At 44.2% G+C, this 12,256-nt stretch overlaps 1 protein-coding gene across 5 annotated transcripts in view; it reads left to right on the top strand.

Moving 5' to 3' along the window:
• The window catches only part of CARS1 (cysteinyl-tRNA synthetase 1), a 50,230-nt gene extending 41,789 nt beyond the window's left edge, over positions 1-8,441 (top strand). For all 5 annotated transcript variants that reach the window (XM_077321543.1, XM_077321545.1, XM_077321544.1 and 2 more), the window contains 5 exons: positions 4,196-4,276; positions 4,551-4,618; positions 5,857-5,916; positions 7,640-7,723; positions 8,145-8,441. In XM_077321543.1, the coding sequence (XP_077177658.1) occupies positions 4,196-4,276; positions 4,551-4,618; positions 5,857-5,916; positions 7,640-7,723; positions 8,145-8,279 (428 nt within the window). In that variant the 3' untranslated portion in view covers positions 8,280-8,441. The remainder of the gene's footprint in view (positions 1-4,195; positions 4,277-4,550; positions 4,619-5,856; positions 5,917-7,639; positions 7,724-8,144) is intronic.
• Positions 8,442-12,256: the final 3,815 nt, after the last annotated feature.

Here is a 12,256-nt window from a genome sequence, read left to right as displayed (position 1 = left end):
TTCTCTTGTTGCCTGTAGGCATTGTTCAGCCTCATCATTTCTATTCAGGAAAGCCCCCCCCCCTTGGGGGGAGGTGGATTTAGAGTGAGTTATAACAAAGTGTTCATTCAGATATTGTTGACCAAGCTGTATTGCTTTCTACCAGAAGGGTCTTAATTGTGGGATATTAAAATGCTATCCCAGCAAAAGTTCTTTTCTGCATTGTATGAGATGAGCAGATACCGGAAACCCTGAGAATATTTTAAACAGGGAATTGATTTACTTTTTGAATGTTCAAGTGATAACATACGGTGAAAGAAAAGTACAAGAAATGTTTGATAGATGTACGTTGGAAGAAAAAATGGTTCCAGATGAAACCTTGCCAGGAAACATCAGTAGGTTTTTAGTTCCATTCTTTGTGTAAAAGAAGTCCACATCATAAACCCCTTGGAGTACTTGGCTGTAATTGCTGAGGGAGCTATGCTGACTTCCTCTTCACTGCATACAATTAAACTTGTGGTATAGAATCCAAAGAGAACTGACCAGTCAACACAGCACTTTTCTTTTCTCTGTTTTGCACATGCCCACCCACCCCTATCATGTACAGTTTGTCCTTCCAGAGATACTGTTTTCTAGCCTGAACGACTCCTCATTTCATTTTATTTATTTTTTAAAGTATGAAAGTCATCTTAGTTCTTATCCAAGCTATTTCTAAGAAATCTAGTCAGCACTGTCTTCACTTTTAGCATTATTCTGTTTGCATCAGAATGGATCTCCTGCCAGGGGACACAGCTGTCTGTACTTAAATTTCCTCCTGCTGCCAGGAAGAACCTCACTTCCCTGTACCATCCTGTCTGTTTGGTTATTGTGTCTTGAACCACACAGCTAGTCAATCATGCTTTGATGTACACCTTCGGAGTGTTACTTCTATTAATCCTGACCCTGTGTCTTATCCTTAATTTGTCCTGGGCTGCTTGCCAGAACTTGGCTCTGTTGCCACAGGGTCTTTTCCGCTGATTCCTTCCGAGGCAGCCTCAGCCTCATGCTCCTCATGCTGGTCTGGTCTCTGGTCTTGTAGTTGGTAGTATTGAGGGAATATATGTTTGGAGTTTGCTCCCCATCCTTGCAATTGTTTTAACTCATTTCCCTCTATTTAAAAATGGACTTTCAATGCAAAACTAGCCACTTCATAAATTTGTTGGCTGTAATCAACCCCCTTCCCCACACACACATGCATAAATAATTCCATGCATGAAGTTACGCTTTTAAGAATCTGTTTCTGTTCAAGGCACACATTGTGTGAGTGTGTGTGTTTTACAACTAACAGACTTGGGCAAGAAACCTTAACAATTCATAGGTCAGAAATATCTGGTAGTCCAGCTTGAATAGCAGAGCTGCTGTTCTGACACAGATACAAAAAAGACTGGCTTTTCCCTTGCATCTGGCACATGACCTTCTCTGGATTGTTGCCTTTGTTACTGAAAGCTTCTGTCTGGTGTCTCTCTGAAAGCATTCAGTGGGCATTCAAGCAGTCCTGAACTAGGGCATGGGGCCACAGTATTAACTCTTTGGGAGGTATTAGATAATGTTCTTCTCCCATGATAGGGGGATGGTGCACAAATTTCTTATTTCCACCTGCTGCCCAGTTTGCAACTAGTAAATAATTATAATACAAACAAGCATCATTGCAGAATAATGAAAGAATTCTTTTCTTGAAAAGTATATCTGGATTTTTCTCATTTCTTACAATGGCTGTGGTGTGGAGCTTAGTAGGGTTTTTTTTTAAAGACCAAATTCTGATATTTGATTTGACACTTCAGGCTTTTACTGCAAAAGCAAAAAGGGAACAAAAACCCAACCTTAACAAAGTCAGGAATTCAAAAGTTGAGCTCAATATAACCAATATAACATTTTAACAATTATTTATTAAAATGCACCAATATTAGGTTAAAAACAAAGTAAAAACCATATTAAAAATCTGTACAGATCTAACTGCACATGAACAGACCAAATGTGTTTCGACCCTACTGGGTATAGCTGGGTGGTCAAGGGAAATCTGTTAGGTGTAGCCTAACTTTTTTTCTGACACACATGAGATGCACTCTCTGTGCAGAGTAAAACAATAGTTGAGTGGTGTTCCTAAATATTACATATCTTAGAAGGTGGTGTTCAAAAAAGAAACACTATGCCATTGTTTGTTGGGGCTCCACCTAACAGATTTCCATTGACCATCCAGCTATACATAATTGGTTTTAGATAAGTGCATTATTTAATACTAGATTGAAAGCCCATTTTAAACAGGAATAAAATGGGCACTAGGAAGGCGACGGAGTTGTCGTGGGTGGCTGTATGGCTTGGCGGCGGGCGGCGGCGTACCCGAGGCCGTGGATGGGGGCAGCCTGAAACCCTCCCCCGTCGGCTGGCGGCTCAGCCAGGTCTCCCCCCAGCGCGGGCCTTACCTCAGCGATGTCAGGGCAGGGAGGAAACATTGTTGGGCCTGGTGGTCATCAGGAGGGAGTGGAGGGGTCGTTGTTCGTCGAGCGGAGGCAGCGTTGTGGCGGCCGGGTCTCTAGCCACCAGCCGGTCCCGGCAGAGGCACTGGCGGCACGGTCGCGGCGACCATTGTGGGTGGGTTGGCCGGTGCTGGGGCAGCAGGTGCTGGAGCCTGGCTAGGGTGGCGGGGCGGGTGAAGCTGCTGGCGGCGGGGCTGTGGCTGGCATCAGGGCCACTGGGGTGGGGGAAAGCGGTGGTGGCTGGGCCGCGGCAGCGTGTGTCGGTGGACAGTGGGGCGTGGTGGGTGAAAAGAAGCGGCGTGGGCAGCTGGAGGCGGCGGCGGGTCCTCGAGGGTGCGCAGGCATGCCGGAGCCGCCGGTCTTGTTGGCGAGTGGGGAGAAGCCACGTGGTGCGTTGGCGAGGCGGGCTTCTTGCGGCTGGAGCCAGCACCGGCGAGGCGGCAAGAGGCAGCGGCGGGTCCTCGAGGGTGCGCTGGCACGCCAGAGCCACCGGTCTCATTGGCGAGTGGGGAGAATCCACGTGGTGCGTTGGCGAGGCGTGCTGCTTGCGGCTGGAGCCGGCACCGGCGAGGCGGGCTGCTTGCGGCTGGAGGCGGTGCCGGGCCCTCCTGGAGATGCGTCCATGTCGGTGGCAAGTGGTGAAATGGCGGATCTGGGCGGTCAGTGCAGGGTGGGCCAAGTGGCCAATAGGGAGGCACTCTACATATGCCTCCCAATTGTTCACTTGGCAAAGCGGCTCCTGATTGGGCCGCAAAGCGGCTCCTGATTGGGCCCCTCCGAGTTTTTATCCTGGATGGGTCCCGCCCTAACTCCTCCCCACCAGGACTTACAGCTTTATTTAGTCCGCGGCGCCCTGCGCGTGGGACGTTTAAAGATTATTGACCACTGAGTAAGACCCAGTAGGGTCGAAACGCATTTGGTCTGTCCATGTGCAGTTTGATCTGTATAGTTTTTTAATATCGTTTTTACTTTGTTTTTAACCTAATATTGGTACATGTTAATAATTTATATTGGTTTATAGCTCAGCTTTTGAGATCCTATCTTCAGGCTTTTAACTACGGTTGGTTATGGGTCATGGTCAGAGATGCTGTTGGAAGGAGTATAAACCCACATTAACGCATAGCAGCTCCACATGTGAGAAGAGAAGCAGACTGAAAGCCAGGCCATATAGTTGTTCTCCATGGGTGATGTTGTTCTCCAAGCATACTTACCTGCAAGTTCACTCTCACTGAAATTGAGATGATTTATATCATAGTAAATTTCCTTTGGACTGGTGTAATGATACGTGTATGGTCCCAGACACAGTTCCTGGTGTCTCCAGCTGAAGGGTCCTGCCTAGGTGGAAAACCATGGCCTGAGACTTGGGGAGACTGTTGTTGGTCAAAGAAGGCAGCATTGGGCAATAATCCAGTTGAAAGCAATTCCTTATTTCCCTTATATCCCATTTCTCATATTAGCTAGGGACAGACTGCAAATTTATTGACTGTAGAATGAAATGGTGAATTGCATGTCTTTTCTTCCTCTATGGCTGATGGTGCATTCTGTGAAGGACAGCATTCATGACACTCTATTTAAAATAACATTAATATTAAAATATGAGATGGTTGTCAGAGGTCTGCATCAAATCTGGGAAAGGTGGCTTCACTTCATATAAAATGCCCACGAAAACTGATGCTAGCCTTTTCTCCCCATTTGTAATGCAGTATCTGAAGTTCTTCAGCTTTGTGATTCTCTTCGGGATGATGTCCTTCCAGAGCATGGAGTTCGTTTTGAAGATCATGATGGTAATTAAACTGCTAATTTAATACTTGATCCAGTGAAACTGGAAGCCAGAGAATAGGGACTTGACAAAGATAAGCCAGTGGTCAATGTAGCCTCCCATGGCATGCAAGCTATGAATTCCCAACACAGAAACTCCATCATAAAGGAAGTGCAGGAGGTCTGGAACCCAACCCAGGCCTAGATTATCAAGAAAGGAATGTGTATTACCTAGATTGCTTATGTATAGCATATGAATAGTGACACATTATTATTATTTTTTTAATTATGACTCTCTAGGTCTTCCAACTGTGGTCAAGCTAGTGGACAGAGACACCTTGCTGAAAGAAAGAGAAGAAAAGAAAAAGGTTTACATTTTTTAAGTGTTCCACCTCTCTCAAGCTGCTCCTGGCTGTATGCTTAATTCTGTTTAATATCTATGGGCATGACCCCACACCTCCACTCAGAGGTGTAAGAACATAGTGAGCTCTGTGCCCCCCTGCAACTGTCTTATCTCATGGAGGCCATCTTTACAGGAGGTCTTCAGCTTGCCCAGCCTTGCCTGCTGGATAGAAGTCTCCTGGCACGAGTGAATGTGGCAAAAGCATGAGATCCAGGAGGCTTAATCTACACAGTCAGTATGTCGGGCCATTCCTAAGGGACTGTGCACTTTCTTTGCATTCAGTTTCTGACTAAGGAAAATGTGGATTCCTGTTCATGTGTTTGTCCTCTGTGTAGGGTTTGCCTGTCATCAAGATGCGTGGGAAAGGTCTGCAAATTATGTTAATTACAGGTGACTGAGTTGTCAGTTAGCTATGTCTGCAAGCTTCAGAGATCTCTGTTAGCCCCCAGAAGTTATCATCTTCATGGAAACTTAGAATGGGTGTCCACCTAGAACTGGGGTCCCCAACCTTTTTGAACCCATGGGCTCCTTTGGAATCCTGACATAGTGCAATGGGCAGAACCACAAAATGACTGCCACAAGAGACCTAGCCAGCCACAGTGTGGCTGCTGCAGGTTACTGCCACTCACACAGTGAAGGTCCTTGTGCTATAGTGGCAGCTGTTGCGAAAGCAACTTCTTAAAAAATCTGCTCTGCGAATCAGAACCCTTGCTGAGTAAAAGTCCCACTTAACCATCTCTGCTTCCTAAAAAAACTAGGTACGCACCAATAAAGGTATTGGCAGGCACCATGGCACCCATGGGCACCACTTTGGGGATCTGGAAAATGGTCTACACCAGGGGTGGCCAAACCGTGGCTCTCCAGATGTCCATGGACTACAATTTCCATGGGCCCCTGCAAGCACATGCTGGCAGGGCTCATGAGAAGTATAGTCCATGAATGTGTGGAGAGCCATAGTTTGACCACCCCTGGTATACTTATCCTACATAATGTCTTAATTTAGCAGTTCTCTCATGAATAAATCATGAAGCTGCTGCTTCACTAACCTGAATGCTAAGATTTGTATTAGGGGTTGCATTAGCATGTAGGTATGATGCCATTGTTTATATGACTATGAATGTTTTACTAATAGACCACATCACTTTTTATCTTTCTATGGATCTTGTCAATGGGAATGCTGCTCTTCAACTTGATTATCCATAGATTGAAGAGGAGAAAACAAGGAAAAAAGAAGCAGCAGCTAGAAAGAAAGAAGAACAAGAGGTAAAGACTAAATAGTTTGAAAACACCGTTTGAAGGACTGGAGAAATCACCAGAGAAATGCAGTTTTCTAGTTGTAGTTACTGATGGTGTTTTGCGTTGGGATCTTTTGAGAGGGAACAGGGTGTTTGGCCACCAAACACAAAGGAGCGGCTGCTCAACTGAGACAGCTGTGACTTCATCAGGCAAAACTCTTTCTCCTGTCCCAACCTCAAAACTTGGATGTGCAGCATAATCCCCCATCTCACTCAGGCCTTTTTGTGTGTTACCATTATGTTATTTAACTGTTCCTTGGAAACCCCTTCTGTTGTTTCCAGCTGTACTATCAATGTTGCTGGGGTGCCATCTTCCACACAATAGGCAGACACGTACATGCTTTCAACCTATTGCAACACAAAGTTTACATCATTTCCAAAGGCAAATGTTTGCCTATATGAATCTGTCATAGCAGTTGCCTCTTGAAACTTCACAGTGCTTACTTAGCAGATATTTCATTGAAATAAAACTCAGAGCATGAACTACTACTACTTCTGGACTACCAAAGAATTATCATACTGTATATGATAATGATAAAAACTCGGAGGGGCCAGTCAGGAGCTGCGAAGCGGCTCCTGATTGGCACCACCGAATGGCACTTAAGGGCCAAGTGGCCAATTGGCTACTTGGGCCATCCTCGGCTGAGCGCTCCGGCAAGTCGGCCATCCAGCAAGGCGGCTGTCCTCGCCTTTGCGCTCCCCCTCAGGTAAGTCCTTCCCGCCGGGAAAGGAGCAGGGCTGCCGCATCAAAGACGCGGTGGCCCTGTTCCTTTTCTGCCGCCCACCTATGGACCTTGCCCGGGGAGGGGGATACCGCCCAGGGAGGGGGTGGCGGCAGCCCCGGGGAGGGGGTGTCATCTTTGACGCGGCGGCCCTGCTTCTTTCCGTGTGCCAAGCAAGCTGCCTTGCCCGCGGACGGGCCTGCCCGCACGCAAGCAGGGCCGCCGCGTCCACATGTCGGCCCTGCACTTTGCCCGCCGCCTTTCTGGAACATTCTCTTAAGCATGAGAGATTGTAATGAGGCGGCTCTGTTCCCTTTCCATCTGATTTAATGATCTGTGTTTGAGATTCAGAAGCTGAGGAAGTAACAATGGTAGTTATTCTCCATCATCAAGTACATTTTGAGATATATTATATTTGAGGTATATGGATCTTCTTTTATAAAACACAGAACTTTAACCCAAAGTAATCATTGAGGCCAAATGTACAGACCACTGGAGACATAACCACTACTTAGCACCTCCTGGTCTTTTTTCCCAGAATATGTAGAGTTCAAGACAAAGACATTGCAAGATGATTCTAGAAGGGCAGAGAGTTTTGTGTACTCTCAAGAAGGGCGAACAAGAAAGTAGCTAAGAAGGATCTTCTTTCCAAGGAGAATTCAGTAAAACTAAATCTTCTTGACTGTCAACCAGTTCAGTTACTGGGGTCATGAAGACAAAATGGTTTTCATATCCACAGGGTCCTTTTGTGGCACCATTTTGGTGATCATAGGAGATACAAAGATGTACATTTCCCGAGCCCTCTACAGTAAGCCTACTAGTTTATTTGCAGGAAAATAGTTGGTATAGTCTTTTTTAAAATCAGACTGAGGATTATCTACTCGAGCAACCAGAAAATGTTGCAGAAATCATAGTGTTTAATTGTGGTATTCACTTCTTCCCAAGGGTAACATTTATTTTATGTTGCAGGCAGCAAAACTGGCAAAGATGAAAATCCCACCAGGAGAAATGTTTAAATCCGAACGTGACAAGTATTCAAAATTTGATGAAAATGTAAGAAGTATTTTATTTCTCTTTGAGACAACCACAATTTCTAGGCCCTTTTCTTAATATCTAATCATGGTCATACTGCCTATGCTTTGGCTATGAGGATTTCCTTTTTGTAGAATCCTGTCTAGGCCATGGAGCCTGTCCCTTATGGGCCCACACAGCAGGGGAGTGAACATCAGAAGGGTCCTTTGCTTGCAAGTGGCCTGAGATGAGGTCCAGCCTTTAGTTCCTATGGGCACTTAAGAATTTTAAATAGACTACATCCTAGGTCCCCAACTCCTTTTCCTCACTGTCTTGGTTTATAGTTGACTAGGCTTGAGTAAATAAGAACTCAAGTGTTTTACTTATCAATGATGTGTAATACAAGCAAGAAGAGAATTTGATCCTACATCAATTACATTAATTAATGATTTCACTATTCCAGGGGTTTCCAACCCATGACATGGAAGGCAAAGAACTCAGCAAAGGTCAGATGAAAAAACTAAAGAAACTCTATGAAGTACAAGAAAAACTGCATAAAGAATATCTTCAGATGGTTCAAAATGGAACTGCAAACTGAAAACACTAGGAAAGTTCTTATTAAATACCGCAGCAGGATCATTTTCTGTTGCATTGGGGCGATGAACTTCTATTATGCTTCCAGTTTTGACAGTGTACAAGGTGAAAAGGGGGCTTATATATGCCAATTTAAAATGTCAATAAACTGTTGTTACTTTGAAAATGGTTTGTGGAATATATTTGTTTGACACCAATTAAAGAATAATAAAAGGTATGTTAGCCTAGACATGGTACAGTCAGCTATTTGGGTTGTAGTTGTCTTTAATGTATAACCTGAACCAGGTCTTATTCAAATGTAGATGTAATCAGACATCTTTAGTAAATGTACTTGAGATCACTGTCTTTAGTCCTTCATTAGTATAGAAGAGCTCCTAGACTGGAGTCACGTAGCAACAAGATTCTGGAGATGTGATCTTCAAGCTCTCTTCATTATGAGTAGCATAGGTTTCTTTTGCGTGTTTAAATATGCAAAGGAAATGTAGCAGCAAAGAAACCAGGAGACCTTACCTATACTGAGAACTACATGTATTTCTCCAGAGGAGACACTGTATTTAAAATGCATAGGTATGAGGACTTGCTGTCAACAAAAAATGAAGCTTGCTTAGGTAGAAATCTTAACTCTGTGAAATCTCCTGAAGCAGGTCAAGAAATGTCACATTTACCCAGTAACCCCCATCTTCCAAAATGGCTCCCATTCACCATAAAAGATTGCTTTCTTTTCCCTAGAAATGGAATGGCCCTCTTTTTCTCTGGGTTTCCTGTGCCCATCTGCCCTACCAATCAATAGGCTTGTACCTATAATAGATGAATGATCAGTGAGTGATAGCTCCAGCTCCAATAGTTGATATTATCCCTATGGAGCCTGAGGCAGTAGTCAGTCATGTTCCAGTCACTTTCTTCATTGTGATTTGGGTCTAAAGAAGCAGCACTCAGGAAGTAGCAATAAACTTTCTGAGATGAAACCCAATTCCCACTTGTTTCCCGCCCTCAGTCCCGATATTGCTATTTGATCAATTTATCTGGAGATGATTACACTGTGGTATGTTCAAAAACAGAAGCAGTGTAATTGTCTTGGTGCCAGCTTGGTGTGGTAAAGAGCTTCTAATCTGGAGAGCCAAGTTTAATTCCCATTCATCCACATGCAGCCAGCTGTGTGATTTTGACCTAGTCACAGTCCTGATAGAGCTGTTTTCACGAAGCAGTCCTGTCAGAGCTCTCTCAGCCCCATCCACCTCACAGGGTGTCTGTTGTGGGGAGAGGAAGGGAAGGCGATTGTAAGCCGCTTTGAGACTCCTTCAGGTAGTGAAAAGTGGGGTAGAAAAAAGAACTTTTCTTCTGTTGCTGCTTCATATGAGCTGAAACTGGCCTCATTCCACACAGCAGCAATTAAATAGCAAAGTGCTTGTATTCTACACACCACAAACCTCATAAAATTCTAGGTATTTGCATTAAGCTTCTAACTGCCTTTTAAATCCTGTAATAGTGCAACTGTTGAAGTTGCTGAAATTTACTAAATGGAATCCTTTCATTGGCAGTCAAGCTGACACTGGAATGTCCTCTGCCATTAAGACCTAACTATCATAAAGTGATGTTAACAATCTGGCTGCATTCATGGATTGTGACATACATCTGCTTCATGATGGGCACAAGCATGGCATTTTTGTCTTGCCTGTGCATTCCTTCCCTCTGTTCCTTGCACACAGAGTGCAGGTGAGAGCATCCCAGTTAGAGAAGCCATGAATCAAACTCCCATTCGCCTGATCTAGTCAAAGTTAGACTTCTCTCAGTAACCTCAACAGTATTGTTAAGTTTGCTCTTAGGACTCTTTCCTTAAAATCATGGCATTAGAAGTACTTAGCTTAACTTGGATATCATGCAAGAAGGCATTTCAATACAGTTGATGCAGCAGAATGGCTAAGAATCTGTCCTACAAATCAGGAGGTCCCTGTTTTGAACCTTGCTTCCGCTGTAACCTCATCCAGTAGTCTTAGGGATGCCACTCTCCCTCCTACCCCAGGGGCAGTATGAGGATAAGAATGCTGACCTACCAGGCGGGTTAGAAGGACCACAGCAAGTTCATTCATCTGAAGCACTCTAAACTTTTGAAAGGGTTAACTAAGGACTTCAGATCACAATGACACTACACCTGTTTGCCAGTGCATCAAGGAGAATTTGTTTAAAGAAACCAAACTCAGGCAGCCATGCTTAGCTTTGCTCAACAGAGCCCATGTTCTTAAATAAATATTAAGCAACCTAGTGCTTCTACTGACATTTATTTTCTGAACCATAAAGCTAAGAGCACACCTGCTTCAGTTAATTTACAGACTCCCTAAATGGCATGCCCTTTTTATGTGGGTTTTGAGACTTTTCAGAAAAGCTGAAAACCAGCCTCCTGAGAAGCATAAACTAATTAGAGGATGCTTGGCAAAGATGAATAACAGTGCTCTTGGAAAACAAGAAAAAATTGCTTATTTTAACAGTGATATTCTGCAGGGCTGAGCTTCTTGGCACATTCTCCTAAGCTGCAGTGTGAATGGAGTATCTGTTGTCAACAGCCACTGATGGCCACTGCCTCTGCCCTTCAAAACATCGTTCTACTGAAAATGCCTCCCCCCAAAAGCTCTACAAATGAAATTAACAAACCTTCTCAGAAGCAGAAACTGACTCAAAGTATGTTATCTTCCTTCCGGGTTCCAGTTAAGAGGGGGCAAGAGTCAAGAGTGCGAGCTGTGTGTTGGGGGGGGGGGGGAGCGGGTATTCTCTGTAGATTTAACGCACCAGTCAGGATTTAAATAAATTTTGAAGCATTTTTATTTTCAGTGTAGCAAAGGTCATGAGTACAGCTGTGTCTGGGAAGTGTAAAAGGCAGACCCTGGTCTCTCTCTAGCCAGACTGATGTCACTGATCTGCCATCCCTCCCCTGCCACACACCAAAGTGTGGAGCCAAGAGGAGACCACTCTGGAGACTTGCCTATCTCTAGATAGTTAGCAACTGAAATGTTTCTGTATGGCTTGGTGATTGTGAAATGAAGTTGCAGGTCATATACCTTTTCTTGAGTTTCTTCACTGCTGGTCCTGGGAGCTGGATGTTTCATGCCTTCCTACAGACAAAACTTCCTTTGTGTGGAAAATTAATATGCTAGGAGAAGGGTTCTGCCTAGCCTTCCACCAGATATGTTTCATTACTTGATTCTGGTGAATGGTTTAAGGCTGGCTTTGGCTTTAAAAAATTGCCATGGATTATATAAGGTCACAAAGTAGACTGTGGTAAAGTGAAAAACTGAATTGCTTTTGCAATTTGATCTGTTTCAAAGTGCACACCCCAAGTTCATTGTTTATGTGCATACAATATACGAAGGCCCTGGCATGTATATCAGTTGCTGAATCAGCAACCATAGAGCTAAATCAGTTGTACACGCCAGTGTACATCAGAATACAGTAAGTTGTGCTGTCTTTAGAGGCAATTTGGTGCTAAAAGCTGCCGCAAAAGGTTGCCAGTTCCTTTTGGAAATGGGTTACCATGTTGCCTGTTTGTTTCAGGCTATGAAGTCCATACTTCCATCAGAAAATCATTGCCCTAAGGTTTATGGAGGATTCTTCCTGCAAGTTCCTTAAAGAGAATAGACAGGTTTTCTTGAAAGGCAGTTTACTCATGTCTGTTGATGTTCCCTTGCAATGTACAACCACAGGTGTGCAAGGTGCATTGCAGACTATAAGCTTCTGCACAACAGAGTAGCCCAAATACTTGGCAAGTGCCCCATATTAATAATGTGCATGTGCATGTACACCACCTAGAATATGTACACCCTGAATTATGCATCGGACAGTACTTCGTGGCTCATGCTTAAGTGTGCCTCAGAGGACAAGTTGATATATGGAATGTGTGAAACCCACTGACAGTGTACAAACTCTCTCGGGCATCCCTCCTCCATGGAAGAAGTCTTTCTCCATGTTCATCTGCCCATGAAGTAAACTTTT

Source organism: Paroedura picta, chromosome 2 (assembly GCF_049243985.1).
Source record: "Paroedura picta isolate Pp20150507F chromosome 2, Ppicta_v3.0, whole genome shotgun sequence".
NCBI classification, from domain to species: Eukaryota; Metazoa; Chordata; class Lepidosauria; order Squamata; family Gekkonidae; genus Paroedura; species Paroedura picta.
The sequence above is the reverse complement of the archived record's forward strand: the minus strand, read 5'-3'. Positions and strand labels throughout refer to the sequence as shown.